Source organism: Ailuropoda melanoleuca, chromosome 6 (assembly GCF_002007445.2).
Source record: "Ailuropoda melanoleuca isolate Jingjing chromosome 6, ASM200744v2, whole genome shotgun sequence".
Taxonomy (NCBI): Eukaryota; Metazoa; Chordata; class Mammalia; order Carnivora; family Ursidae; genus Ailuropoda; species Ailuropoda melanoleuca.
This window is the reverse complement of record NC_048223.1, coordinates 103834410-103861287: the sequence shown is the minus strand read 5'-3', so window position 1 is coordinate 103861287 and position 26878 is coordinate 103834410. Positions and strand designations below refer to the sequence as shown.

The 26878-nt window shown below is 44.8% G+C and overlaps 1 protein-coding gene across 4 annotated transcripts in view; it reads right to left on the bottom strand.

Moving 5' to 3' along the window:
* Positions 1–21897, bottom strand: part of WBP1L (WW domain binding protein 1 like) — a 58291-nt gene extending 36394 nt beyond the window's left edge. For 2 of the 4 annotated variants that reach the window (XM_002913919.4, XM_034663199.1), the window contains exon 1: positions 21714–21897. In XM_002913919.4, coding sequence (XP_002913965.2) covers positions 21714–21803 — 90 coding nt within the window. In that variant the 5' untranslated portion in view covers positions 21804–21897. Of the gene's footprint in view, positions 1–963; positions 1183–9510; positions 9566–21713 lie in introns of those variants that run through there. The other 2 variants (XM_034663198.1, XM_011236258.3) reach the window with 2 other exon arrangements.
* Between the last annotated feature and the right edge of the window lie 4981 nt (positions 21898–26878).

Sequence of the window (26878 nt, the reverse complement as noted above, 5' to 3'; positions counted from 1 at the left end):
ACTTTCCTAACAGTGAGACAAACCCAGCAGTCCCTAGCAGCGCCTCGTTAAGGCTTCTGGTTTGATCTCATCTGTGGCTTTTCCTCACCCAGGAACAGGCAGCAGAGGGTGTGTGTCTGTCCCCACCCCCTCTTACAGCCGCTGGTTACAGTTACACATTCCAATACAGACATGCCTCTCAGACCAAAGGGGGGTGGGGGTGGCCAACTCTCAGAAGCCCTGGAACAAATAGTTGGCAACAACTGTGTTCTCAGCAGACCGCAGTTGGTCTCTTGCTACTGTTTTCTCATTCCACACCGGGTTACGGGCTATAATTTAGTGCCCCTACTTCAAAGAGCAGTTCGCAAAGCAATCAAGACTCTGCCACAGGGGTCTGTTGGCTCTGAAAAATCTGTCAGGAACGCCAAAATGTGGTCAAGCCCACCCCCATCCTTCTGAGATCTCCAGGACGTCCCTGAGCCACACAGCCCTGACCACATGCCTGCAAGGAGAAAGCCTCTGGGAGCCCTTCCCTCTAGAAGATCCCCCTCCCCCTACTCAGAATCTCTTTAGAAGGAGAGAACTGTTAAGAAATCTCTGCTAACTAACCAAATCAAAATGGAGAAGGAATACAAGCAGTTTGGATCAAGAATCTACTCTGCCTCTCCTCCTCCCCAGTCTCTCCCCTCGGCTGTTTCCTCTGTAAGGCTCTGGAAACAGCTTTATGGTATCTGATGGAAAATCGGAATGGACGGCCCCAGAGACCTCAGGGATGTAGGAGGTTAAGAACATGGTGGCTCTGGAAGTAAGGAGCAACCAGCACACAAGGAGAGAAGACTGGAAATTTCTGCATGGGAGCTGGCCTGCTCTAGCTGTGCGACATTTTTCTCAAAGGTTACCTCCACCCAAAGCTGTAGTACAACAAACAAGCTCCCACCCTTCTTCCCTGCCCAAACCCAACCCACGGATAGCCAGTTCAATTACCTGTCTAAGACCCAAAAGGAAAGGCATCCTGCAAGAGCATCGTCCACACTAACGTTTGGAACAAAGGGCTTTTAAAAGTTAAGGTCTTGGAATGAGAATTTCCCCAGGTGGGCCTGCGTGCTCCGAGGTCCCAGTTAACCGGCCTTCCTTAGCAAAGAAGAGAAAGTAAACAGAGTCCTGGGACCAGGCAGGCGCTCTCCCTCCTGCTGTCCTCACTACTCCCCCCGCCTGGCTCCGACCCACCCCCACCTTCTCGTGACATATCTCAGACGCAGCAAAGCCCAAGCTGTCTGCCAAGGGGGAAATGACATCAGTTCAGGCACAGCAGAAAAAACTCCAGACAGCTGCTGTGGAATACGGAGGAGGATGTGCTGCAAACCCATGACAGCCAGCCCTGGACCCACCGAGCAGGGGGGCCTGAGATCAGCTCCCCTCTGCTCTGAGCTGGCTCGGGGGCATAGAAATCAAATCCCTCAAGCTGAAAAGAGCTACATTTCTCTGAACAAGGACGGGGACGCTAGAGCTCCCAAGCTATTGTTTCTCCTCCTTGGGAAAGAAAATCCAGCCCGGTGATTTGTCAGTTTCACAGAAACTTTTCCACCCCCACTCCCGCCAGAGTCGGTGCTCCATAAATAAAACAGTTGTATGAAGCCTGGCTGTCCCAACCTTCTCTAGAGATTTGAGTCAATTAGCAGGGAGGGCTTGGAGGCACCTTTCCCCCAGCTAAGGTAGGACATGCTACCTCAGACGCTGACCTCTGGAGCCCTTGCTTCTACAGGAGAGTTTATATTTCATAAACAAACTGCGCATGTACAGGTGCCAACATCTTTCCTCACTTGCCTTACAAAGGTACAACAAGTCCCACGGCAGCCTCCAAGTTGCCAGTAAAGCAGATCATCTATATTTAAACCAACTCTTGCTTCTGAAAAGTTCACCACCCCAGGTTTGTCTGCTTTCTTCTCTAAGCTCACTCTAGAGAAAATGACTAACAGCAAGCTTTGCACAGAAAGCAAAGGCCCTGGGTCTGGCTTCTGGTGTAGGCCAGCTCTCCTCTGGCCACCCTTCCCTAAGCAGCAGGTCCCAGTCGCTGTCCCCCACCCTGAATCCTCCATGAAAGACAACACTACAAAGAACAAAAGGTTCATGTTTGGATTTGTACTTGCAGAAATGACACCTTTTGGAGGGCTTTATAAATTCAGAGTTACTTTCTAATAACTTCTTGGGCGGCAAATTGATTCTGTGTTTCCACCACTCGGAAGCAAATATAGCTCCTCTTTCTTTTTATTTTCTGCAACAATTTTCTTCCAGTGATATTCATCGAAGGCCTCCATGGGAGTGGCAGGTTACCAGGCACAACCCAGGTAAATCAGAAACGACTCTTGCAAATTAATATCTCTCGCCCCCACCTCGGACAAGAAATTAGCAGCACGTAACACTTACAGCCTGGTGAGTTGCCAACAGTACTTTTCAATCATTAGTGAATCCAGCCAGACACACAATGTGCTTGCTGCAGGTCTCCCACTGATGGTCAAGGTCACACTGACTTTCCTGACAAGGAAATGAAGGAGCCAAGCCAGCTGAGCCATTTCCTCGAGGCTCATGAAAAGAATGAGCCTGAACCGCAGCCTCACTGCCAGGGACAGAGAGGAGATGGGATGTGCAGAGAGCAGTAGCTTCTGCTGCTGCAGGTGTTTTGCGGCTAGGGGGCCATTCTTCAGCAAATACGTATTCTCAAGACATGGCCACAGAGTCGATCCCATGCCTTGCTACCACTCTCACACACAAGCCAAATCAGCAGACAGAAGGACAGGAGACAGGCAGGCCCAGGTATCAAGGCAGAGCTTTCAACACCCTCCTTTCATTTCCTCAGTCCCCTAGCAATCGCTGACCACCACAAAACGCATGCAGCATTATGACTTTCGTCAGCCAAACTGGAGGAAAGGGCATCCACAGCCCTTCCTGGGCAACTCTAGTCCGAACTTACCTAATAAGACACAATGGCACCTGCAATTCTCTGGAGAGAGTCACATGGTGTAAGCGTACTTATTCACTCATTGCACACCTACTGAATGCCCACAGTGTGCCAGACACTGTTCTAGGTGCTGGGGACACTGCCATGAGCCAAAACGCTCAAGGACTCTTGCTATGATGGGCTGTGGAAGCATTCCACATTTCTAAATAACAATCATCGGCAGTGATCTCTGAATAAGTGGAATTGCAGCAAAATTACTAGAAATCCAAAAATAATTTTGTAAAAGTTCAATCTAAATTATCAAAATTGCATCATAGGCTTCCCGATTTTCCCCTAATGATTCATCATCCTTATACGGATGCAACTCAAAGCAGTGTTTCTAATCAGCAGCTGTCTACTTTTATCTTCTTATAAGATTATAAAGTCCTGTGTACAAGGCAGCGTTAAACTCAATGCATTATACCTAGCACACACAATATCACATACTCGAACAAAGTGATGGTTGACAATGGCTTCTTTCTCACTCATCTTCTCCTTGACCCTCCCACCTGCCTCTTACTGACTAACCCTCATTGAGCACTGAGATTTGGAGGAAGTCAGGAGAAAAAGAGAAGGAACTGGCAAATGTGGGCACCCCTAGGAAGGCAAGTTCACTTTTTGCCATGTGACCACAACCCAGTGACAAAGTAGTCCGCTTTGGGGTTTCAGAGGCAAGATGATCATTAGCAATTTGTACTCGACTGAAAAAAACAAGGGTCCTTTTATGTAAGTGACCCTGGCTCATGTATGACAGACTAAAGGTAAGGCAAATCCTCTACAAACAATTTTGGTCATCCTCCTAACAATGCAGAATTTAATTCAATGCTGAACTCACCAACTTAAAAAAAAAAAAAAAAAAAAAGGAAGTCACACTATACCAGAATTAAGCAGGATCATGTTGTCAAAATGTTGCAGTTTAACAACTGTCTATGGGCTCAGGCAATGCCTGAGCCACCCTTCCACTGACCCAGCCCCTTCCTTCCCAGTTTAGAAAATCCCCAAAGATAGGAATGCTGAAACCCTTTGGATTCTGAATAATTTATTATTTAACAAGACACACTATAACACTGTGTATGTTCATGGCTAACAGAATTCATCCTTTCACTGTAGTTGATGTAAGAATCTTTTGGCAATATCTTTCTAGGCACCCCATACATTTACAATCTTTAAATTCAGGGATGGAGGCGGGGAGTTATTTTTTTCCAGTACTGACAATGAGCCAGACTCTGTGCTAAGAACTCCCTTTAATCCACATTGCACTTAACACCACAACAAACTCATGATGTAGGTATTACCCCTGTTCAGTTGTAGAAACTGAAGCACATAGGATACCTTGCCCCAGGTCACACAGCTAGCAGTGGGAGAGCAAGGATATGAATAAAGCCTCTAGCTCCAAAGAATTTTTCCCTGACAGTAATACAGGTGTTGCGATATTAGACCAAAAGTTACCGAGGCAAACACCAGATTGAGGGTTCAGCTGAACGTTGAGCAGACATGCACATCCCTGGTCAGTGCCCCAGAACCCTGTTTTAGAAGTCTGCCACTTACCCTGGCTCTGACTGCTATATTCCAGAGCACAGAGGACAGGCCCTTAGGCCCCAGGATGCCAATTCTGACCCACTTTGGAGCCTGGGTTCTATGAGATAAATGACTGGGAAAGCCCTAAAGTTCTCATCCGTTCTCAGCACACGAACGGTCTCCACGCAAGGAGCCAGCTGGAACAGAAGATCTTCCATGCCTTGGATCTCAGGTAACTGGTGAATTGTTCCCACACCGTGTCACGGCGAGGTGAGGCTTGAAGGAGACTAGGGCTGAGGGCTGGGGGTTTCTAATTTCATAAGCAGGGAATGTGAAGAAAGGGTTTTGTCAGAATAGGACAACAACTGTCAGGCTTCTGGGACAGGAGACAATCTCCAGATCCAAGGCCGTTTTTACTAACAGGAGCTTTGGAGCAGAGGCTGCTAGGCTGACACAGAACATCTCTAAGATGAGAGATCTTTTAAGTTTCTCAGGTTGGGTACAGGCACATTTAAATGCCTTCCAGTTTGGACTCAAAAAACCCTAAACCAAACCAAACAAAAACAAAAACCTAGAAGTGGGGGCGCCTGGGTGGCGCAGTCGTTAAGCGTCTGCCTTCAGCTCAGGGCGTGATCCCGGCATTCTGGGATCGAGCCTCATGTCAGGCTCCTCCGCTGGGAGCCTGCTTCTTCCTCTCCCACTCCCCCTGCTTGTGTTCCCTCTCTCACTGGCTGTCTCTCTCTCTGTCAAATAAATAAATAAAATCTTAAAAAAAAGCAAAAACAAAAACCTAGAAGTATAGGTGAACTCCGAACTCCAAACCCCAAACCAAAGTGAGTGCCACAAAAGTCAAACTGAGGCATCCTCATGTCATGAATGTGAGGCTGGGCATCAATAAAAGGATCCTGGAATAATTATTTTGGGGAATGCCATGGGAAGGAGTCCAAACCCAGGACAAAGATTTGCAGAACTTTGCCAAGTAGAAATGCTAAGGACTGTTTGGTGCCAGAAACCAAGAGTGTTAGCTTATCTGTGTCCTCGGGTTGGACAAAGGCAGACGTGTAGCAAGCCTGCCGAGACAAGAAACAGAAACACACCTTTCCTGGTTTCTGAATAGGACAAGGAGCTCTACAAGTCACACAGGGCTTGTAGGGGTGCCTGGTAGGGTGTCTGTGGATACAGGGGTGCCTGGCTGGCTCAGTCGGTAAAGCATGCGACTCTTGATCCCAGGGTCTTGAGTCCGAGCCCCACACTGGGTATAGAGATTACTTAAAAACAAAAACCAAAAAAACCTATGGCTGCTTTCCTACTATTGAGTCTTCCAGGAAAGATGGCTGGGCAAACAGCCCTTAACTGTAGTATGTAATCATTTGCTAAACATCAAACAATGTATTTCAGAGAGGGAGTACTCTAACGTATGTTGATATCTCAGTCCTTACAGGTGAAAAACGGGAGCTTCAGTGAAGTTAGGTAACTCATTCAAGGGCACACACCTAGTAAGCAGTGGGGCCAGCACTTCAGTTAGGCCGAAATGGCTCGAACATGCATGGAGATGGTACTCTGATATTGTAATTGTCTCTTTCCCTTCATTTGTGACCCAGAAAGTCACAGTCACATCCAGGCACCCAGGCTGTAGCATGAAGATGAGGAGGATACACTATTGGATGAACCAGTCTTGCCCTGGAGGATTTATTGATTTAATTGCCCAGTTAGGGAGAAAAGACAGCAGGTAGAGAAACAAACACAGGCACTCTATCATAAATGTGGGGGGAGGAGTAGAGACAGTAACTGCAAGAAGAGCTCAAAGAAGGGAGGCGAGTCAGGGACAGAATGGCCAAAGAAAGCTGTATCAAAGGACAGGTACTAAAGTAACATGGACGCTAGCGGTAGGAAGATGAGCGTGGTAGGCAGAGCCAAGTAGAGCCCAAAGCATGGAGACAAGGACACGTGGGGCATCTGAGAAAGACACAAGATGGGGCACAGATGAGCTGGAGAGAGAAGGCAGAACCCCCACAAACTGAGTACCTCTAACGAGCACATTTGTTCTTTCTGATAACTAGGGGAGCACCATGAATAGCAAGGACAGGAATTTCTAGTTTACTTAGTGTCTTAGGCTCTCTTTTTGCTTGTTTACATCTTGGAGTTGCTCTTGTTCCACTCTGGGGGGTGGGGAAGGTTGAGGGAAGATACCTATTTCAAAGGTCTTTTAAATAGAGAGAGAGAAATAAATGTAGCAGAACGTGATGATGAAATCTCAAGAAAATTCCTTTTACGTAGTCAGGTCCTGACCCCAATGTCTTGTCTGAGAAAATAAGAAAACACACACACACACCCACACATAGCAGAAGCTGAAACCAGTTAAAGGACAGCTCCCCGAGGTTCCTAGCTTTCCTGCCCCCTAACAAGAAAATCCTTCTGTGCTGACAATCACTCTGCAAATATTTATTACCTTCCGGGACGGACATTTACTGCCTGCTCCAGACAGCCCAGGGGTCTCTGAAACTCAGCGTGGACAGTGGGCTGTCCCTGAGTTAATGGGCCACTGCTGATCTGCAACTCCAGCGTTATCAAGTACAACTGCAGCCTTGTTTGTTTTTGTACGGAAATGCCAGGTTCGGTTTTTCCTGCCCTGAAAACAGTTCAGCCCCCCACCAAACGAGCAAGTAGCCAAGAATTACATGACAATCAGCAAGCTCGGCTCAGGGCTGTCCCCTGACACTTTTCCCGTCTGCTCCCAAGCTGCTCTCTAAACTGAAGATTGGAATAAGATCAAAAGGAGAGACGTGGGTCACACCCAGTACCTGACACCCACGGGGATGTAACCAGGAAAGAGCATCATTAGGAAAATGAGTCTTCAAGGTCTCCACTAAATCTGATTTCATCTCTCCCTTCTATTTCAACTTGGAGCAAGACAAGGAGAGACGTGATGCACTTCAGGTGGGAACACGGGTACACTGGCAGCAGGCCCGCAGTAAGGGCTAACAGGAAGGTCATTTTATTAAATGACCTCAACTCTGAGTCCCTGGAAGCAGCTCTAGGCCCTCTGGCTGCAAAGCTGTAAGAGCGATTATTCACACTGTCCAGAGAGAGACCATCTTGGTTGTGCTTTTATAGGAAAATCCACCCACTCTTTATGTGCTCATGAGCTCAGCAAACTGATTTCTTCTCAGGCCTAACTCTTCTAAAGTAGAAGCAACTTAAGGGCAAGATGTCCTTTCACTTCTGTGTCCCTCCCCTTACCAAGCAATGCCTTGCACAAAGTAGGCCCTCAGAAAAGGATAAAGAGACGTATGACTGTAAAAAGGAAGCTAATACAGCTGAATCCCCAGACAGTAGTGCAGGTGACAGTTTCGTGGCCACAGGAACCCAATAAACAGCTAAGAGATTGGGTGAGCACATGGATATTACTGGGAAACCCTCTGTGTGTCCCCATTATCTCTATAGCTATAATTTCTCTGCTGAGGAGTTTAAAGCATTTAAGCCATCTCAAAAGTAAAATTCCCTTACTCAAGGTAGAACTTGGGACGTGATCTAATCCCATTAGTTTTTCGATTATGGGGACTGGGATTAAGCTGCTCCTGGTTTTGTCACCAGTCACCAACTAACTGCATTAAGCAACACCTAGAAGTTGCCTGTTTTTCTTTTTTTGCATAAAGGATTGTGAAACTTAATAAGGTCTAGCTGAAAAAACACAGCTCCTGGCACCATATCTTTCCTCATTTCCTGGATCTTATGTAAATCAAATATTCCCTTCTCCCTCCTTAGGCTATTCGATAACCAATCTACTCCGGCTCTAAGAGTTCATGGTCAAAAGCACCAGAAGGAAACATTAAGACAATTTATCCCTCCCACAAGTTATAGGGGGTGGGAAAGCTTCTGGAACACACACATCCACACCCCCAAGTAAAAAGATGACGAAGGGTGGTGAAATTGGAGAGGGCATCACAGCAGATGGAATCCTCTGCTCCTTTCGTCATATAACGCCCAACCGCGGGTCACACCTGAACCCCATACCCCCAAGGCCACAGAGAGTGGGGCAACACAGATGACAGCAATAAGCAAACCTTACTTCAAAACCACTTTGACCCAGGGCCCAAATCCTGAAGCACTAGAGCAAAGCAGAAGAGGCAGGCAGAGATATGCTACGATACAGGCCTAACGCTTAGGGAGAGAAAAGCCGAAAGTGCCTTTGAGAAAGCATCCCCCGTCATGGCAAGAAGGGAAGTCAGTGCAAGCCACTGGCCCTCCCTGAAAAAAATTAGCAGGTACTTGTATCTTTACACTTATATCCATTGTTCCAAACCTTCCACTTGATTCAAGATGTACATTCTGGGCAACGTGTGCTCAATGTTGCAGAACAGGTGGAGCTAAGCAGCCAGAGAGACAATAAATCATCATCCTTCCAGAACTCAAGGTTTATAAACTACTTTTACATCCATTTTAGTTGCTCCCTCTATCAGCTAGTGACAGGGCTAGAAGTTTTTACCATCCCCACTTGCCAGACAATATAGTGAATGTCTGAAAATGTGCAGTGGTCTAGGACCAGACTTAGGGTTTCTGACTGAAGGGACAGACGTCTTCCCATGGAACCCCAGTGGGTGACACAAACTAGACTCTACTGGGGCGCTGGCATTCTTCTGTGCTACCACCTAGCTTCAGGACCCTACACCAATTGCTTAACTTCTCTGAGTTGGTTGGTTCCTTCTATCAGCATCGCCCAGAGATGACTCTGAGGCAGCCATTTCTGCGATAAGAGGCCCATGTGGTTGAAAAAGGCTGCCGTCTCTCTTGGAGATTCACAATGCATGTGCTTTACAGGGAAGCCTCCGAGGAGTCTCACAGTTAAGAAGTCTGTTCAACCCAAAATCTCCTACATTTCAAACAGCACAGTCCTTCTTTCTTACTGAACATCTGTTCGTGGCATCATTATCTCTATGGTTCTGTCAGCCTCCAAATTCTAGGTTCCATTTCTCCCTCAGCAGCTCTGCTCATCTGCTGTGAACCCCCCAGTACTGTACCTTCAGAGCAGGCATAGTCAGCCAGGCACAGGATGGGGACACGCGGCTGACGCCCCTGGAGAGGTGAAAGAGGACAAAATACGCTGACAGGTCTTCTCATTTTCCTGGGTTTCTCTGAACATTTGTGCAATCTCAGATAAGAGTAGGATTTTTCCCCCAAATTCTCCCTATGCTAGAAATTGAGGGCAAAAGTCCTAAGTTAATCTTTCACCTTACACACTGGGGAGAGGTTGGAAAGGTATATCCATTGTGACAAGATGACAAAGAAAGTTTGGTGGGGGGGGGGTTGCCGTGACTGAAACTCTACCACTAGATGTTGTCAAGTGAAAGAAAGAGAAAGCTGTAGTTGGAAGCGCGCCTCTGATACTCACGGGACTGAGGGGTGTTCTTGGGGAGCAACTTTTTTTAAAGTAGTGGCACACTTAAGGAGGGTTACTTAAGAAAGCTGAAGAACTGTTATACATGAGCTGAATTTTCTAATGGTATTTTTACCTCTGGATCTAACTTAAGTTCTCACATGCAAGATCCTATAACATTAAGCAATTATTGTTCATTTTTAGGATGTGATATGGTATGGTGGTTATACTGAGGAACAAAATCCTTTTATCTTTGAGAGATTCAAATGGAACTATTCATGGTTGAAATGCAGTCTTCTTCAAAATAACATCACTGGGCATGAATGGAAGTGAAAGTGGGTATAGAAAAAAGAAGACAGCCATGACAATAAATTGCTGGAGTTGGGCAATGGGGACTTGGGGGCTCATTATGCCATTTTCTTTATTTTTATATACGTTGAAGACTTTCCAGAATAAAGATATTTAAAGGATTCTATTCTAAATAATGTCCAAAGTAAAAGTAAGCTTTACAGAGCCCCTGAAGGAACTAAGGAATACCAAAACCTCAAGTGACAAAAGAAAAAAATAGATAAACTGGACTTCCCCCAAATGAAAAACAATTATGCTTCAAAGGACACCATCGAGAAAGTGAAAGACAAAACAAAACAAAAGCCACCAGAAGGGAAAAATATTTGCTAATCATTTATCTGATAAAGGACTCATAAAGGCTTAACGTGAGACTCCTCAGAGGCTTCCCTGTAAAGCACACGCATCGTACATCTCCAAGACAGACGGCAACTTTCTTTGACCACATGGGCCTCTTATCACAGAAATGGCTGCGTCAAAGCCATCTCTGGGTGATGCTGATAGAAGGGACCAGCCAATACAGAGAAGTTAAGCAACTGGTTCCCAGGTCATGAGAACAGATGGTAACACAGGAGAATGCCAGAGCCCCAGCAGACTCTAGTTTAAAGGGGAAAATCCTCTGGGCAGTCACTCACTGGGATTCCATGAGAAGACTTCTGTCCCTTTAGTTGGATAAGGGACTTTAAAATGGGCAAAGAATTGAACAGACATTTCTCCAAAGAAGATACACAAATGGCAGCTAAGAACATATGTTCAACATCACTAGTCACTAAGGAAATACGAACCAAAACTACAATGAGATCCTACTTCACAACCATTAGGATGGTTACGATAAAAAAGACAGACAATAACAGGTGTTAGAGAGGATGTAGAGAAATTGGAACCCTCATAAGTGCCGGTGGAGAACACGACATGGTACAGCCACTTTGGAAAACAGTCTGGCAATTCCTGAAAAAAGTAGACATAGAGTTACCACATTAACAGCAATTCTACTTCTAGGTATAGCCTACGAAAAATGAAAACACATGTCCACACAAAAACTTGCCTATCAGCATTCATAGCATTATTCCTAACAGTCCCAAAGTGGTAACAGCCCAAATGTCTATGAGTTGACCAATCGATGGATAAAATGTGTTATAACCATACAACAGAATATGAATGGAAAGGAAAAAAGTACTGACACCTCCTGAAAACATTACGCTAAGTGAAAGAAGCCAATCACAAAACACCACAAAGTGTTATGATTCTATTTACATGAATTGTACAGAACAGGAAAATCCATAGTAGCAGAAAGCAGATTAGCGGTTGCCAGGGAATGGGGTGCGGGGGGCTCAGGAAGGGAACTACTAATTGATATAAGGTTTCTTTCTGGGGTGATGAAAATGTTCTGAAATAGACAGGGGTTGACAGTGGCCCAATCTTGTGAACATGCTAAAAACCAGTGAACTGTACGCTCTACAAGGGTGAATTTTATGGTGTGTGAATTGTATTTCAATAAAGCTGTTATTATTTTTTTAAAAAGCCTCAGAAACCATCCTCCCCTCAGAACAGGAAGTACAGCACACCTCAGCACAGGATGCTGTGTGCCGAGAGCAGAGAGACCTGCGTGTGGTCTAGCCCCGTGGTCAGAATGGATGTCCAACCGCAACTCCCACACCCAAGACAAGGCACACTTATTTGCTGGTGGTAACCCCACTCTTCCTCACTCAAGAGGACACAGTGATGTACAGATCAGGATAATAGTGTATATTCTAACTCTGAGAATAAACAATTTCATACTTTATTATTAGAAAACAATAGCTGCAAAAACACCCCTCATCAAACTGCCAAGGCTGGTGATATGGAAAGTGAGTCACATGCCTTCTGGACTAGGAGCTCACTAAAATTTACTCTTAAATTCTTCCACTGGAAACAGATCTTGGGTCAGTCAAGCAACAAGGAAGCCTCAAGGCTTCCCCAAAGCTTTAAAAAAAAAAAAAAAAAGATAATCACACAGGCTAACATTAACCAAGTAATTACTATGTGGCAGGCACTGTTCTAAGTGCTTTGTAAATACTAACTCAATTAATCCTTATAATAAGTCAATTAACCCGCACAATAACCCTATAAGCTAGGTGCTATTATCCCATTTTACAGAAAAGGAAACTGAGTCAATTAACTAGCCTAAGGCTATCTGGAGGCAGTCTGGCTCCAGAGTCTGCACTCTCAGTGACGATACTTCCAAGGACTCCTTCTTCTGGGATGCCCACCACAGAAGGGTGGTTGGTTAGACTTCTGTGCCACACAGCACCTGGCCAACAGTTCAAGCCACCTGCCTGATGTCTTCCGGGAGCCTACAAACCACCTCCTTCAGCACCCGAGCAGGCACAGCTACGCTTCCCTAGCTCCAGGCACACTGCGCATGAATCCTGCTCCCACAGCAAAGGGAGCAACCAGTCCGCAGACAGGGAGGAGAATCAGAGACATACACAGGCTTTCAAGAAAGAAAACTGAAATGTTCCCCACGTGCCTGTGTTGAGTCAGAAGGCACATCTTCAAGGATAAGCTGAGGGCAGAGACGAAGAAATGTTGCTCACACAATGGGTGGGGAACTGAGCCCTCGGATACCCTATTGATGGGGATGTCCACTGAAAGAACTGCTTTGGGAGAGCAATTTGGCACCATCTACCCCAAATTTCAAATGTACATACCCTACAACCCCACAATCCCTGATTCCACTTCTAGGAATCTAGCACAATTGCAGAAAGAAATCCATAGAACAAGGTTCACTATAAAACAGTGTGAACTGGTAAGAACTTGGATACAACATACGTTCATCTGTGGAGCAGCAGTTAAATAAATCACGGTCTAAAGCAATAACACACAGGTGGGGTTTTTTGGGGGGGGGTTTGGTTTGGTTTGGTTTTTGTTTGTTTTTGCAATTCTATACTCAATTCTGAATGCCATTCCTCTCCTTTTGTTTCCTCTTCTTGAGGCTTTCCTAAACTTGGTCAACTCTCCTTATTATTCTCTTACTGTTTAATAATCTCATTTCCAAGCTTTTTGGGTTTTGATTAATGTTATTCTTTTTCTTTTCTTTTCTTTTTTTTTAAGTAGGCTCCATGCCCAGAGTGGAGCCCCATGCGGGGCTTGAATTCACAACCCTGAGATCAAGACCTGAGCCAAGATCGATCAAGAGTCAGACGCTTAACTGACTGAGCCACCCAGGTGCCCCAACATGCAGGCATTCTTTCCAAAATTAAGGTATATGTGTGATACGGAAAGAAGTCTATGAAGGATGAAATAATGGATGTTGTAAAGTACTACATATAAATTATCCCAATTTTATTTTTTAAAAAAATAACAAGAAAATAAAGAACTTTTCTCCATACCAACAATTTTATGTTTATATACAGGAGTCCCATATACATATATATATGAACTATTACTATATCTATATTCAGCATAAGCAGAAAACCCACCAAAAACACACACCAAACCACAAACTTTCACTTTTTACTCTAAGCATTTCTGTCTGTATTACGTATCATTGTTACAGGCATGTGTTACTTTTGTGTAACTAAAAACTGACTTGAAAAGGTAAAAGGCACCTTAAAGCTCAAAGAAAAGCAGCAGTCAGGTCTAAGGAAGGAAAAGGGAAAGAAAGCCTAGTGGACCTTGTGCCAAATCAGACCGGTACAGGTTTTCTGCTTTCCCCCAACTCTCTGCAGACAGAGCAAGGGTATTTGCATATTTAAAAACAAAGGACTCAAGTAAAAAGAAAGAAATACACAAGATGAACTTCTCACACTATTCAACTCTATATTCAAATCCCAAAGAGCTACAATGCTCCACCATCTCCGTATCAAAAGCCAAGTATTAACCTTCTCTCCCAAATAAACCACAAAGAGGGAAAAATAACTTAGATGTGATCAATCAACTAAGTTGTGGTTTTTCTGCTGTTTCTGTGTTTGGTTGGATTTTAATATAACTGGAGTGACCACCAGGCAGAATTTTAGATGAGGAAGATAATTCCGGAAATGATGAACAAAAAAATAGCATGTAGGATTTTGAAAAACGTGAATATTTTTCTCCAAGAACGCATGCTTCTGACCTGCAAGAATGTGTAATAACACAGTGTTACAACATAAGATCTGTCTTGCTTGATATTTAAAAATCAAAACAGACATGTTTTTATAGCTTTACTCTAGGATCCACCCTTCCAAGCCACAAATATTCTTGCAATGTCTCAAAATCACTTTTACCTCTTCCAAAACAAGTTTAAATTAAATTCTTTAAAACACCTAAGATCATGAATCAAAAACCCAGCCAAGGCACTCTGAGGGTAATGACGGCACCAGGAACGGACAATCCATCGCTCATCTATTTTCCCACAGAAGAAAGTATGGAAAGAAGAAAGCCAAAAGTAAATAAATCCAAGCTATGGGAATGTAGCTGAGTAAGCGAGAGTATCCCAAAAACCCAGACCATGCAGGACTGGCGATCTCCAAGTCTGAGACCATGACCTACTTTAATTCCCACACTGGGAAAGCCCAGAATTGTATCAACAAGCCACGGAATTCAATAGGATGAGATTTGTTTTCCCTTTCCTTACTTCCCAGGTTGCAATGTTCTGGATTTATTGATATTTCTTTGTTTGTAGTTTCCACATTACATGTAGTTTTTTGGCCAGACTTTGCTCCACCTAGTGGAAATACAAAGGATGGTCCAAAAGGGAGGTGCCCAGAAGCAGACCTCAACTTGTCTGTTCTATGCCACCAAGACAGATTACAAAGACCCACTGTCACTGCTCCCTGTTACTCAGTGGCTGTTCTTTTGTCTGTGCAGTTATGATGGGATTGGTGGCCCCAGTGGTGGGTTATAGGGCAAAGAATGAAACCACATCATTGCACCACCTGGATCCTGATGGTTCCAATAGCGTTAGTCCAACAGGAAAGCAAGAGATGCTCTCAGGTGAACGGATGGCCAGGCATTCAAAAGGCATTTGGAATTGTTAATTCGAAGTCATCTGAGGTACCCACAGTATGCTTAAAGAGTTGCCAGCTAGTGCCCCAAATCCACAGATGTGCTGCATCCTGGAGGCTTGAAAGGGAAGGCTTCTCCTGAGGTCACACAGCCACCCTGAGGTCTGGGACAGTCAGCCCATGGCGACCCTGAGAACACCTTACGGTTTCTGTAGGCTGAGTGTGTGAAACAAACCAATGTTCATGGGGCCAAAATCAGAGTAGAACCAAGACTTGGAATGGGGAAAGGAAAAAATTCTAAGAACATGACTCTGTTCAGATAGGTAATGGGGCCAAGGAAGACACTGAGAAAAGAAAAGTAACTGGCCATCAGGCTTTCACTGGGGTGAAAACAAACATGTTCTTAAAATGAAACCACAAGGGCGAACCAAAGCAAGAGGAGAGAAAGTTTGAGACTGGGTGAATAAGGGAGGCTGACCTGCTTACTGAACCACAAACTAAAAAAAATGTCTTTTTTCCCCACAATGTTTGATGTTGGCTGACAAAGCCAGGCTGACTGACAACATGTTAACAAATCGGAGAGTAATCAAGATTCATAGGATATTAAAGCTTTCCACTGTCCCACCTAAAATTTGTTGTCAGAGAGGTTGCTTCATACACTTCACAATGCTACGTTCTCTCCTCACAGGAAGGCTGCCCTCAAACCTTGCGATAATCAGCATGAGCTGATACGGGAGTAGCAGGCACGCTAAACCAGCGTCTGTCCACCTCGGCACCACTCACATTTTGGACCAGACAATTCTTTGTTGTGGGAGGCTATCCTTTGTTATGGGAGGTTTAGCAGCATCCCTGGCCCCAAGTTGTGGCAACCAAAAATGTTCCCAGACACTGACAAATGTCCTCTGGAAGGGGCAGAATTATCCCCAATTGAGAACCACAACTCTAAACATATAGATTCACCAAGAACATTTCCTACAGGGACAAAATTAAACTCAGATATAGGACAGGATCAAGGAACTGACTTTTAAACTCCCCAAATCTCAGCTTCTGAACTTACTTTGAGAGCTGATACTAACTTGCCAACAACCAAATGTTCTCTGAGGACCACAAATAGTAACAGAGGGATAATTATTATTATACTTAATAGCCATTAAATATATTCCAAGAGCTTTACACACAGGACGTCTTTTCACCTCAAAGCAAACCCATAAAGTATGTACTATTATTGACCCCATTTTATAGATGAGGACACGAAGGCACAAAGAGGTTAACAACTTGCTCCAGGATAGTAAGAAGTCAGGTTTGGATCTCAGGTGGTCTGCCCCCAAAGCCCACGACCTCACCACTGTGTTGGACTACACCCCACTATTCCTACACTGGAGAACTCTGAGATCTGCACTATCGAGGAGTTAGTAGCCACATGCAGCTATTTAATTTAAATTAATTAAAATTAAATATCATACCAGTCTTGGAAAACAGTCTGGCAGTTCCAAAGTTACTATATGACCCAGCAATTCTACTGTTTGGTATACACCCAGGAGACATGAAAACTTATGTCTACACAAAAAACATGTACATGCCTGTTCATAGCCACATTATTCAAAGTAGCCCCAAAGTGGAAAGAGCCCAAAAGTCCATCATTTGGTGAATGGATAAATTAAATGTGGTACATTCACAGCACTGAATGTTAACTGGCTACAGAAAGGAATGAAATGCTGATACCTGCCGTGATATACTGATATAAAACAGGGACAAATCCCAGAAATATTACGCTAAGTGAAAGAAGCGAGTCACAGAGGGCCACCTCGTGTATGATTCCATTTATAAGGAATATCCAGAATATGCAAATCCACAGAGACAGAAAATAGATTAGTGGCTGCCAGGGGCTGCGGGAGGCGGGGATGAAATGGGGAGGGACTGCTAATGGCTACGGGGCTTCTATCTGGGGTAATGAAAACGTCCTAAAATTAGATAGTAGGGGCGCCTGGGTGGCTCAGTCGGTTAGACGTCTGACTCTTGATTTCCACTTAGGTCACAATCTCGGGGTCATGGGATCGAGTCCCTCTCCCTTTGCTCCTTCCTCCAATCCCCCCCCAACTTGCTCTCTTTCTCAAATAAATAAATTCATTAAACCTTAAAAAGACAAAGCAAACAAAAACAAAAATAGATAGTAGATGGTACACAATTCTGTGACTTACTAAAAAGCCATTTTACGTACACTTTAAAAGGGTGAATCTATTGGCATGTTAATTATGTCTCAATACAGTTGTTATAAAAAACTAAATGTCATTAAAAATTCAGTCGCTCATCTATCCTAGTCACATGCCAAGTGTCAAGAGTCACATGTGGCTATGTGGCCACCAAAACAGACAGCGCAGATATAGATCACTTCTACTGTCACCGGAAGTTCTACTGGGCTGCACTGCTTGGACGAATGGATAAAAGGCCTCCTACCGTCTAAGCCCAGGGCACCTTTCAAGCGTCTTCTACTTCCACCCTCCTCTACACACCCACATAGGAAGCTTCCCACAGGCTATGTGCCGCCTCCAAACACAGCCTCCATTTTCACTTTTCCAGGCTGGAATAGACTCGTTTCCCTTCCAAACCTTTAAAGCCTTGTCCAAATGCCTATTCTGTGAAGCTTTTCCTACATCCCACCTTTCCCTGGCCAGAGCAGAATCAATTGCTCCCAATGTCCTTTGTTTGCACACCTGTGCCTCCGAGTTAGAAATCATTGCGTGTGAGATCTGGCTTTCCCACCAGATAAGCCACCCCTTGAGGACAGGGATTCAGTTACTCCTCTGAGGGTCCCCAGTGCCCACCTGCATAGCAGCCTGCGGCAGAGAAGACATTTCAGTAAATGCTCGCTGAATTCTACTGGAAGGATTTACGGAAACTCAAGGTGTGGCTTTGAGACGATTGTTCACTTTGGTATATAAAACAGACTAAGAAAATGAGGGAAAGGGAATTAAGAGTCTGGACATTCCATCTCCCGCTACTCTGTGGGAAGAAATGATGGTGATCACACTGAAATGCTGTTTTTAAGAAAGAAGAGTGGAATAGAGCTTCTGGACTAAAGACTGGGGCACCGCTGGTGAGTAAGGGGAGGGGGCACAGGGTATATACTATTGAGGAGTGAGGTAAGAAAAAATATCAGGAATTAGGACCCCCATCCGACTCAAAGTTTTAAGCATGGCAGAGGAAAGGTAAGGACGGTGTCTCTAAAGATTAAGCTGGGTGGCTTTACGGAAAAAGACATTTCCACTAAAATTTTATTTTAAATAACATGGTCAGGTTATTCTAGTTGAATCTAAGCAACAATAGAAAGAAAGAAACTCTATGTATCTCATCATTATTTAACTAGAAGAGACAAATGTCAAGGCCTCACTGGCAACTCCACTACTTTTTTATTCCTTATGGATTTAAGGAATGACATGTGAGTCGCAGTAACCTATAGGAGAGTTAAGTCCAAGTTCCCAATCTCAGAAGTGAACTAGGCTGATAACTTTCCTAGGCCAGTATGGGAAGAAATGACAGTTTCAGGGGAGAGCTGGTAACAGGGAAAGCAGGCTGCTCTGTATTATATAAATATATAACATGATACATTTCAGATATTAGATGCTTTTATATAAAAAGACTGTATTTCACAGAGGCATTTCAAGGGGAAAAAACACAGTAAATCACCAACACCATGTCCAATATGGAATGAGTACAGCAGGTCCCCCTCATTTCAGTTAGCTGGAAGCCCCTTGTTGAAATAAAGACAGTGAGTACCTGAAGTGCATCCTATGTCAAAACGGTCTCTCAATTTTTTGTCTTCACTGACTTCTACAAGCCAAAAATCAACAAAAACCCAAACAAAACAAAAACCAAATTGACTAAACAGCGCTGGATTCAGAGTTAATAATTATATACTAACTTGCATGCCAAAGGTTAAAATTCAAAACACAAATCTCACTATCGATATCTAGTACTCCTGGACAGAAAGAGACAGGGGTATGAGGTGGGAACAGGAGTACTGGGTGAGGGGGATGGTCAGGAAGAAGGAGCCCACTCATTACCGAACTTTTCTCTTCTCTGCATGAACCGTAGCCACATAACTGCTGGTCAGTGCTAGCTAGCATCCATCCAAATGGAACAAGGTACAAAAGCCACCCTGTCCCCAAAATAAGTATTGGAAGTGCCAGAGAAATGATAAGAAAGCAGCCTGTGATCGATAAACTGCAATTAGGGCATGACGTTGAAGATCCCCTCCCACATCTCCTCGCCAACTCCCAGGCTTCCGTGACCTGGCGGCAACCTCCACTTTCCATCCTTCCGCTGCCAAAGAACTGGATCTGGTTCCCACCGTCAACTCAGAGGCCCACCACTGCTCTTCCATCAGGGTGAAGCATCCACTGGACCGGGGCACTGATGTCCTAAGGCTCCAATGTTCTTAAGTCAACCCACTAGCTGTGTAATTTACTGGATCTTGAGAACGACCTTTCTTTACTTAAATGTAGAAGGTGAAGCAACAGTTTATCCTATATTTTGTTCTGTCAACACCTATGCTCTTTTTTTTTTTTAAGAGTTATTTCTTTATTTTAAAGAGACAGTAAGAATGAGCCTGTGGGGGGAGGGACAGAGGGAGAGAGAGAATCTCCAGCAGACTCACCATGGAGTGGGGAGCCAGATGCGGGACTCAATCCCACCACTCCAGCTGAAATCAGGAGCCAGACGCTCAACCGACTGAGCCACCCACGTGCTCCAACATCTATACTTAACTTTATCAGTCCTGAGGGTTCTGACTTTTCCAATAAATAAAATCTATTTCTCCTGTCTGTTTATGATTTTAACTAGGAAAAGAAAGAACCCCAACAAGCCCTAAAATGGAAGGGTCTCAGCCCTACAAAAGGGACTATACTGGGCCAGAAAATGAGCTCTATTCCTTTCACATGTTATTTCAAATATACATAAATAGATTGCGGGGAGAGAGATAATAACAAATTGTGGTATAGCCATACAGTGGAATATTATTCAGCCACAAAAAAAGAAACAAAGTACTGGTACGTTCTACCATGTGCGTGAATCTCAAACACACTACGTTAAGGGAAAGAAGACAGACACAAAATACCACAAATTATAGGATTCCATTTATATGCAATATCCTGAATAAGCAAATCCATAGAGACAGAAAACAGACTGGTGGCTGCCAGGAGCTGGGGGAAAGGGAAATCAGGGAGGAACTGCTTAACGGGTACGGGGGTTTCTTTTGAAGTAACAAAAATGTTCTGGAACTAGATGTAGTGGTTGCACAACATTGTGAAGGTACTAAACACCACTAAATTGTTCACTTTAACATGGTGAAAGGGTTTTAAATGGTTTCTGTTCTACGAATTTCATCCCATTTAAAAAACGAATTAATTTTTAAAATAAGGGATACTCGGGGGGCAAAACAAGATGCATACATGAAAAGGCAGCCCATAAACTCCTAAGGAAAAGATAAGTATTTTTGCTAGCACTCTGCTTCTACTCTTGATCACAACGCAAAGTTCAAGTGCTAAGCTGTATAGACTCTGCCATCATGCCGTGTGTGAAAGTGAGTGTGTGTGTGTCTATTCCCTTCTGAAAAGACAGGGAAGAGAACAGAAAGTGAAGAAAATAGAATGGTAAAGCCTTGCCAAATGCAAGGGAAGGAGGGGTGATTCCCCCTACTGCACCCCACCCAACTTGGCACCAGGAGTAACGCTCCCATTAGGGTTTCGAAATGCCAGCCGGAGCTGGAATCAGCACAAGCAAGCTTCTCTGCCTGGATAAAAAGCAAGCCACCCAGCAAGAAAAGCTGGGGTGCTCCATTTGCTGCCCATATTGGCATCAGCACCACCCTTTGCTCAAAAGCCCTGAACTGGCCTGGATCAGCATCAGTGGCTGGCTCTCCCAGGCCAGCCAGCCTAACAGCAAGAGCTTGTTATAGCTCAAGTGTGCCCTCCTCCTGAGGGGTCCCGATCTACTTCATCCCACAGGCCTTCCAAGAGTCTGGTCTCCAACCTCTTGCCTCCAACACATTAAAAATGGAGCCAAGATGCCGTCGGAACTTTTCCCTGTCCAGCTTGAAATAAATATCTCTTCAGCCCCTCCTCCCTCTCAGGCCAGCTCAATAACCCACGTACCCCTACCCGCACACACGTACACACTGCATCACTGCCTCGGAAACCTGCTTCACGGGGGGACACGAATGCGCCCCCCATGCCTCAGCTTTGCACCACTATCCAGTCACAATCATCCCAGCCCACCTGACCTAACTGCCCTCTCACTCGCTGGGCACCGTGCCTCTGACACTTCCCTGACACCAAAACAGGTGTCCCTCAGCTAAACACCGACGCCCCCTTAGATCCTGTCCACTCCAGGCATGGGAGCCCCTCTCGGGACCTCTCAACTCTTGGCAACACCACTCCTTCAGCCCCTCCAGCCAGGCAGCGCCGCCGTCTTCAGCCCCCTCCAGCCAGGCCTCGACGACCCCCAGGCCCCCAGGCTGGCCCGGACGCCCCCTCCCCCTTACCTGCGGGGGTTCAGCCCTGGCTGACAGGGGGCTGGGCAGCGCCTGGAGGAGCAGGAGCGCCATGCCACCCAGGAGCCTTCTCCTCTCCATCCCCCTCCTGCTCCTGCTCCTCCGCCACGGCGCCGCCACCTCCCTCCTCCTCCTCCTCCCTCTCCTCCTCTTCCCTCTTCCTTCTTCCCTTCTTTTCCTGTTTCACTCTCCCCTCCCGCTTCCGGCTCCGCTCCACCCCGCCCCAGCCCAAACACCCTCCCACACACTGGGCAGGCTCTCCAATTCCAGCGCTTCGTGGGCCCCTGTCCTTCGTCCATTGACCAAAATAGCTGTCGATCAAATAGAAGTCCCGCCCCCCATGAAGACGGAAGACCGAAGGAATCCAGCCAATGAAAAGTGGGAGGAAGCCGGGCCATCTTGAGTGCGGCATGGGTGTAAATGCGTCCCAAGCCAAAGAGAGTGGCGGAAGTAGCTCAGATCGGGGGGCGGAGCCATTTGGTACCAGCATTGAAAAGTCTAATTCGGGTGTAGCCATCTTGAGCGTGGCGGAAGTACTAGATTTCTACACTCTAGCAAAGAAAAGAAGGGCTATGGTGATTCTAAAGAGTATTGGAAAAGAAGTTGTGTTTTAGAAGGTAACCGGGCGCTCCTTCAGAAGAAAATAACTACAAAGTAAAAATCTTCGACGTCTTTTGTTCTGAAGCGCAGCCCTGTACCCGGGTCCCTCTCCTTGTCTCAAAGTGGTAGCTCACGTCAATTTAAATTCTCTGAAATAGCACATTTACCTGAGGCACGGTGCTGTGGCGGTGTCGCCCCAAGTTCCAGCAACATAATTCTATTGACTCTACCTCAGAAACAGCTCTGAAATCCACTCCCATTGTTTCCATCCATATTCTCATCTTCTTGCTAAATAGACATGGTCTCTCTGCTGGCCCTAGTTGCCAATTCTTCCCTCTCAATTACTGCCACACTCCACAGCAAGGGTGCTCTACGACATAAAACCAAACATCATTGTTTTAAGGCTTTCCCTCTTAAAATACTTAAACTACCTACGCAATATATAGTCCGAACTACTCAATATGGTTTTCTCTTGTGTCCTGATCCCTGCCTACTTCTTTTATCTCCTCTTCTGCCACTACATTTTCCCCACACATTCCACTTACACCAAACACTTAAGAGATCTCCAGTGTGCTGTGCTTTAGTACACACTGCACATACAGTTCTGTTTATAAACTCCCAGTTCCCATCCCCTCCCTTGTTTCTTCTTCTGGATTCTCATAACAGGAACACTCCCTGTGTCTGATCTATATCTGCCTGGCTGACCCCTCCCACTAAATTTGCAGTTTTTTGTATAGCACACTGTTTTACTCTCTCTCTCCCTCTCTCTCTCTTTTTTTAAGAAATCCCTACAACAACCTGTACAAGGCCCAACCATGAGCCCAACAATGTTGGTAAAATAAATAAACAAATGAAGACGCATGCCAGAGAAGGCAGATGCCTGTAGCTGCCAATCTCCTCTCAAAATCCTGCCAAAGCATTTTGCAGGTTGGCCTAGTCCAGCCCATAGCTGAGCCCAGAGGGAGTTTGTTCTTGGCTTAAATGGTGGCAAAGTGGGAAACTGGTAAGAATGAGGAAATTGGTTCTGCCCTCAGCTTAAGAATGTCCATAGCTCTGGGGCACCTGGGTGGCTCAGTCATTAAGCGTCTGCCTTCAGCTTAGGGCGTGATCCCGGCGTTCTGGGATCGAGCCACACATCGGGCTTCTCTGCTAGGAGCCTGCTTCTTCCTCTCCCACTCCCCGGCTTGTGTTCCTTCTCTCTCTGGCTGTCTCTGTCTGTCAAATAAATAAATAAAATCTTTAAAAAAAAAAAAAGGAATGCCCATAGCTCTGCCTCTTCTTGATCCTGCTTTCCCAACTGTTATAAAAGGTGACAAGTATTTTTGCCAATCTCAAATGTCTTGGAAACTCATCCATACCACAAGCTCCCTAGGGAAGAAATAAAGATTCGGTATTTGGCAAGGGCCAAATTATTTTCATAGCACAGGGCCTCAGTCCTGGCCTCAAGGTTTTGTAAGTCCTCCTTTATAAAAGCCAGGTATCATCATCATCAGGAAACCCCAATAATTTCAATTCAGCAAACACAGGAGATTTTATCCTAATTTCCCTTCCTTTCTTTACCAGAGAGCTCAAACTGAGCTGCTGGATGGGACAAACACTAAACCCTGCCCAGTCTGGATTAGCACTTCCCACACGAAGGCATTTGAGTCACCTAACCACCTCGCCTTCCACATCCCACAGATGCCAACTCAGAGAAAGCAGAGAGGTCTTACAAAATGGAGCTGAGATGCAGTTTGAATGAATGCTTTTTAAAGTGCCTCTAAACTGTAGCCACCACATACTTCAGACTTTTCCAAAAGAGCCATTGTCTATACAGGGAGGAGGAATGCCAGGAAGTTTAAGGAGCTGGGAAGGAAAGGAGAAGATTGTCAATTCTTGAAAGGACACCAGTGTGGAATTGCTTCCAAGCTCTGGCTAACTCTGGTAATGTTTCTCCTATTTGTCCTTGGAAACAGGTAAAGCTGAAGCCAGATCTCCTATCCTAGGAAAGCTAGCTCAAAGACATAAAGTTTTCTGCTCAGAAATCAGCTAAAAGCAAATTGCACATGTTACGGCATGGATAAACTTTGAAAATATTATGCTAAATGAAAGAAGCTAGACACAGAAGGCTACACACTGTGTGATTTCATTTATATGAAAAGTCCAGAATAGGCCACTCTATAGAGGCAGAAAGTAGACTTGGGGTTTGGGGGGAGGATGAAGGGAATGGAGAGAGACTGCCAAAGGGTACAGAGTTTCTTTTGGAAGCAATAAAAATATTCTGGATGGCACATTGGGGTGGCTCAGTTGGTTAAGTGCCTGCCTTCGGCTCAGGTCATGATCCTGGGGTCCTGGGATTGAGTTCCACATAGGGCTCCCTCCTCAACGGACAGCCTGCTTCTCCCTCTGCCTGCCACTTCCCCTGCTTGTGCTCTGTCTCTCTCTCTGACAAATAAATAAATAAAATCTTTAAAAAGTAAAAAAATAAATAAAAATACTCTGGAACTAGTGATGATGATTACAACTTGGTGAGTATACTAAAATACACTGAATTGTACACTTCATTTTTTAAAAAGATTTTATTTATTCATTTGACAGAGAGAGCACAAGCAGGGGGAGCGGCAGGCAGAGTGAGAGAGAGAAGCAGGCTCCCCACTGAGCAGGGAGCCTGGTCCCAGCACCCTGGGATTACAACTGGAGCTGAAGGCAGACGCTTAACCGACTGAGCCACCCAGGCACTCCTGAATTGTAAGACTTTAAAAAAGATGAATTTATGTTATATGAACTCTATTTTAATTTTGAAAAAAAAGGGGGAAAAATTAAATTGCAGCCAGTACCTTGGCCTCAGGGAAGTGGCCCTTTTTCTTTAGAGCAGTGGTCCCTGAAGTGTGCTCCCCAGACCAACAGAAACTGCACCACTGGACAATTATTAGAAGTGTACATTCTCGGGGCGCCTGGGTGGCACAGCGGTTAAGCGCCTGCCTTCGGCTCAGGGCGTGATCCCGGCGTTATGGGATCGAGCCCCACATCAGGCTCTTCTGCTATGAGCCTGCTTCTTCCTCTCCCACTCCCCCTGCTTGTGTTCCCTCTCTCGCTGGCTGTCTCTATCTCTGTCGAATAAATAAATAAAATCTTTAAAAAAAAAAAAAAAAAGAAGTGTACATTCTCAGGCCCCACCCCAGACCTACATAATAAGAAATTCTGGGGATAGGGCCCCACAATCTGGTTTAGTTTAGTTTTTTTTTTTTTTTTTCATTTTAATTCCAGTGTAGTTAACATAGTGTTATATGTTTCAGATATACAACATAGTGATTCAACAATTCTATACATTACTCAGTGCTCATCATGGTAAGTGTACTCTTAATCCCCTTCACCTGTGTCACCCATCCCCCCCACCCCCTCCCCTCTGGTAACCATCAGTTTGTTTTCTATAGTTAAGAATCTGGTGTGTGTGTGTGTTTGGTTTGTCTTTTTTTGTTGTTCATTGATTTTGGTTCTTCAATTCCACATATGAGTGAAATCATACAGTATTTCTCTTTCTCTGACTGCATCCCCGACAACAGGGAATGTTGGTTCCTATTCCTTTTTCTCCACATCCTCACCAACACTTTTTTCTCGTGTTTTTGATTTTAGCCATTCTTTTTTTTTTTTTTAAAGATTTTTTATTTTTACTTATGTGACAGAGAGACAGCCAGCGAGAGAGGGAACACAGCAGGGGAGAGGGAGAGGAAGAAGCAGGCTCCTAGCCGAGGAGCCTGATGTGGGACTCGATCCGGGAACGCCGGGATCACGCCCTGAGCTGAAGGCGGTCGCTTTAACGACTGCGCCACCCAGGCGCCCCTGATTTTAGCCATTCTAACAGGTTTGAGGTATTATCTCATTGTGGTTTTGATTTGCATTTCCCTGATGATAAATGATGTTGGGCATCTCTTCATGTGTCTGTTGACCATCTGTATGTCTTCTTTGGAGAAACGTCTGTTCATGTCTTCTGCCCATTTTTTAAAAATTTTATTTTTTGTTAATCTCCACACCCAATGTGGGGCTCAAACTTATGACCCCAAGACAAAGATTCTCACGCTCTACCAACAAAACCGCCAGTGCCCCTTTTCTAATCATTTTTAAATTGGATTATTTGCTTTTTTGTGTGTTGAGTTGTAATAAGTTCTTTATGTATTTCAGATACTAACCCTTTATCAGATGTCATTTGCAAATATCTTCTCTCATTGAGTAGCTCGTTTCTTAGCTTTGTTGTTTCTTTGGCTGTGCAGAAGCTTTTTATTTTGATGTAGTACGAATAGTTTATTTTTCCTTTTGTTTCCCTTGCCTCAGGAGACATAGCTAGACCCACAATCTGTGTTTTAACAACCCATCCATGTGACTCTGACACATGTTCTAAAAACCACTGCTCCAGAGTAGGGGAAACTTTTTGTGGTAAGGGCCAGAGAGCAAATATTTTATGTTTTGCATGCCACATACATGGGAGTCTCTGTCACATATTCTTACTTGTTTTGGTTTCTTTTTTCTTTTTTATCCTTTAAGAATACAAAACATTCTTAGTTCCCAGCCACACAAAAATA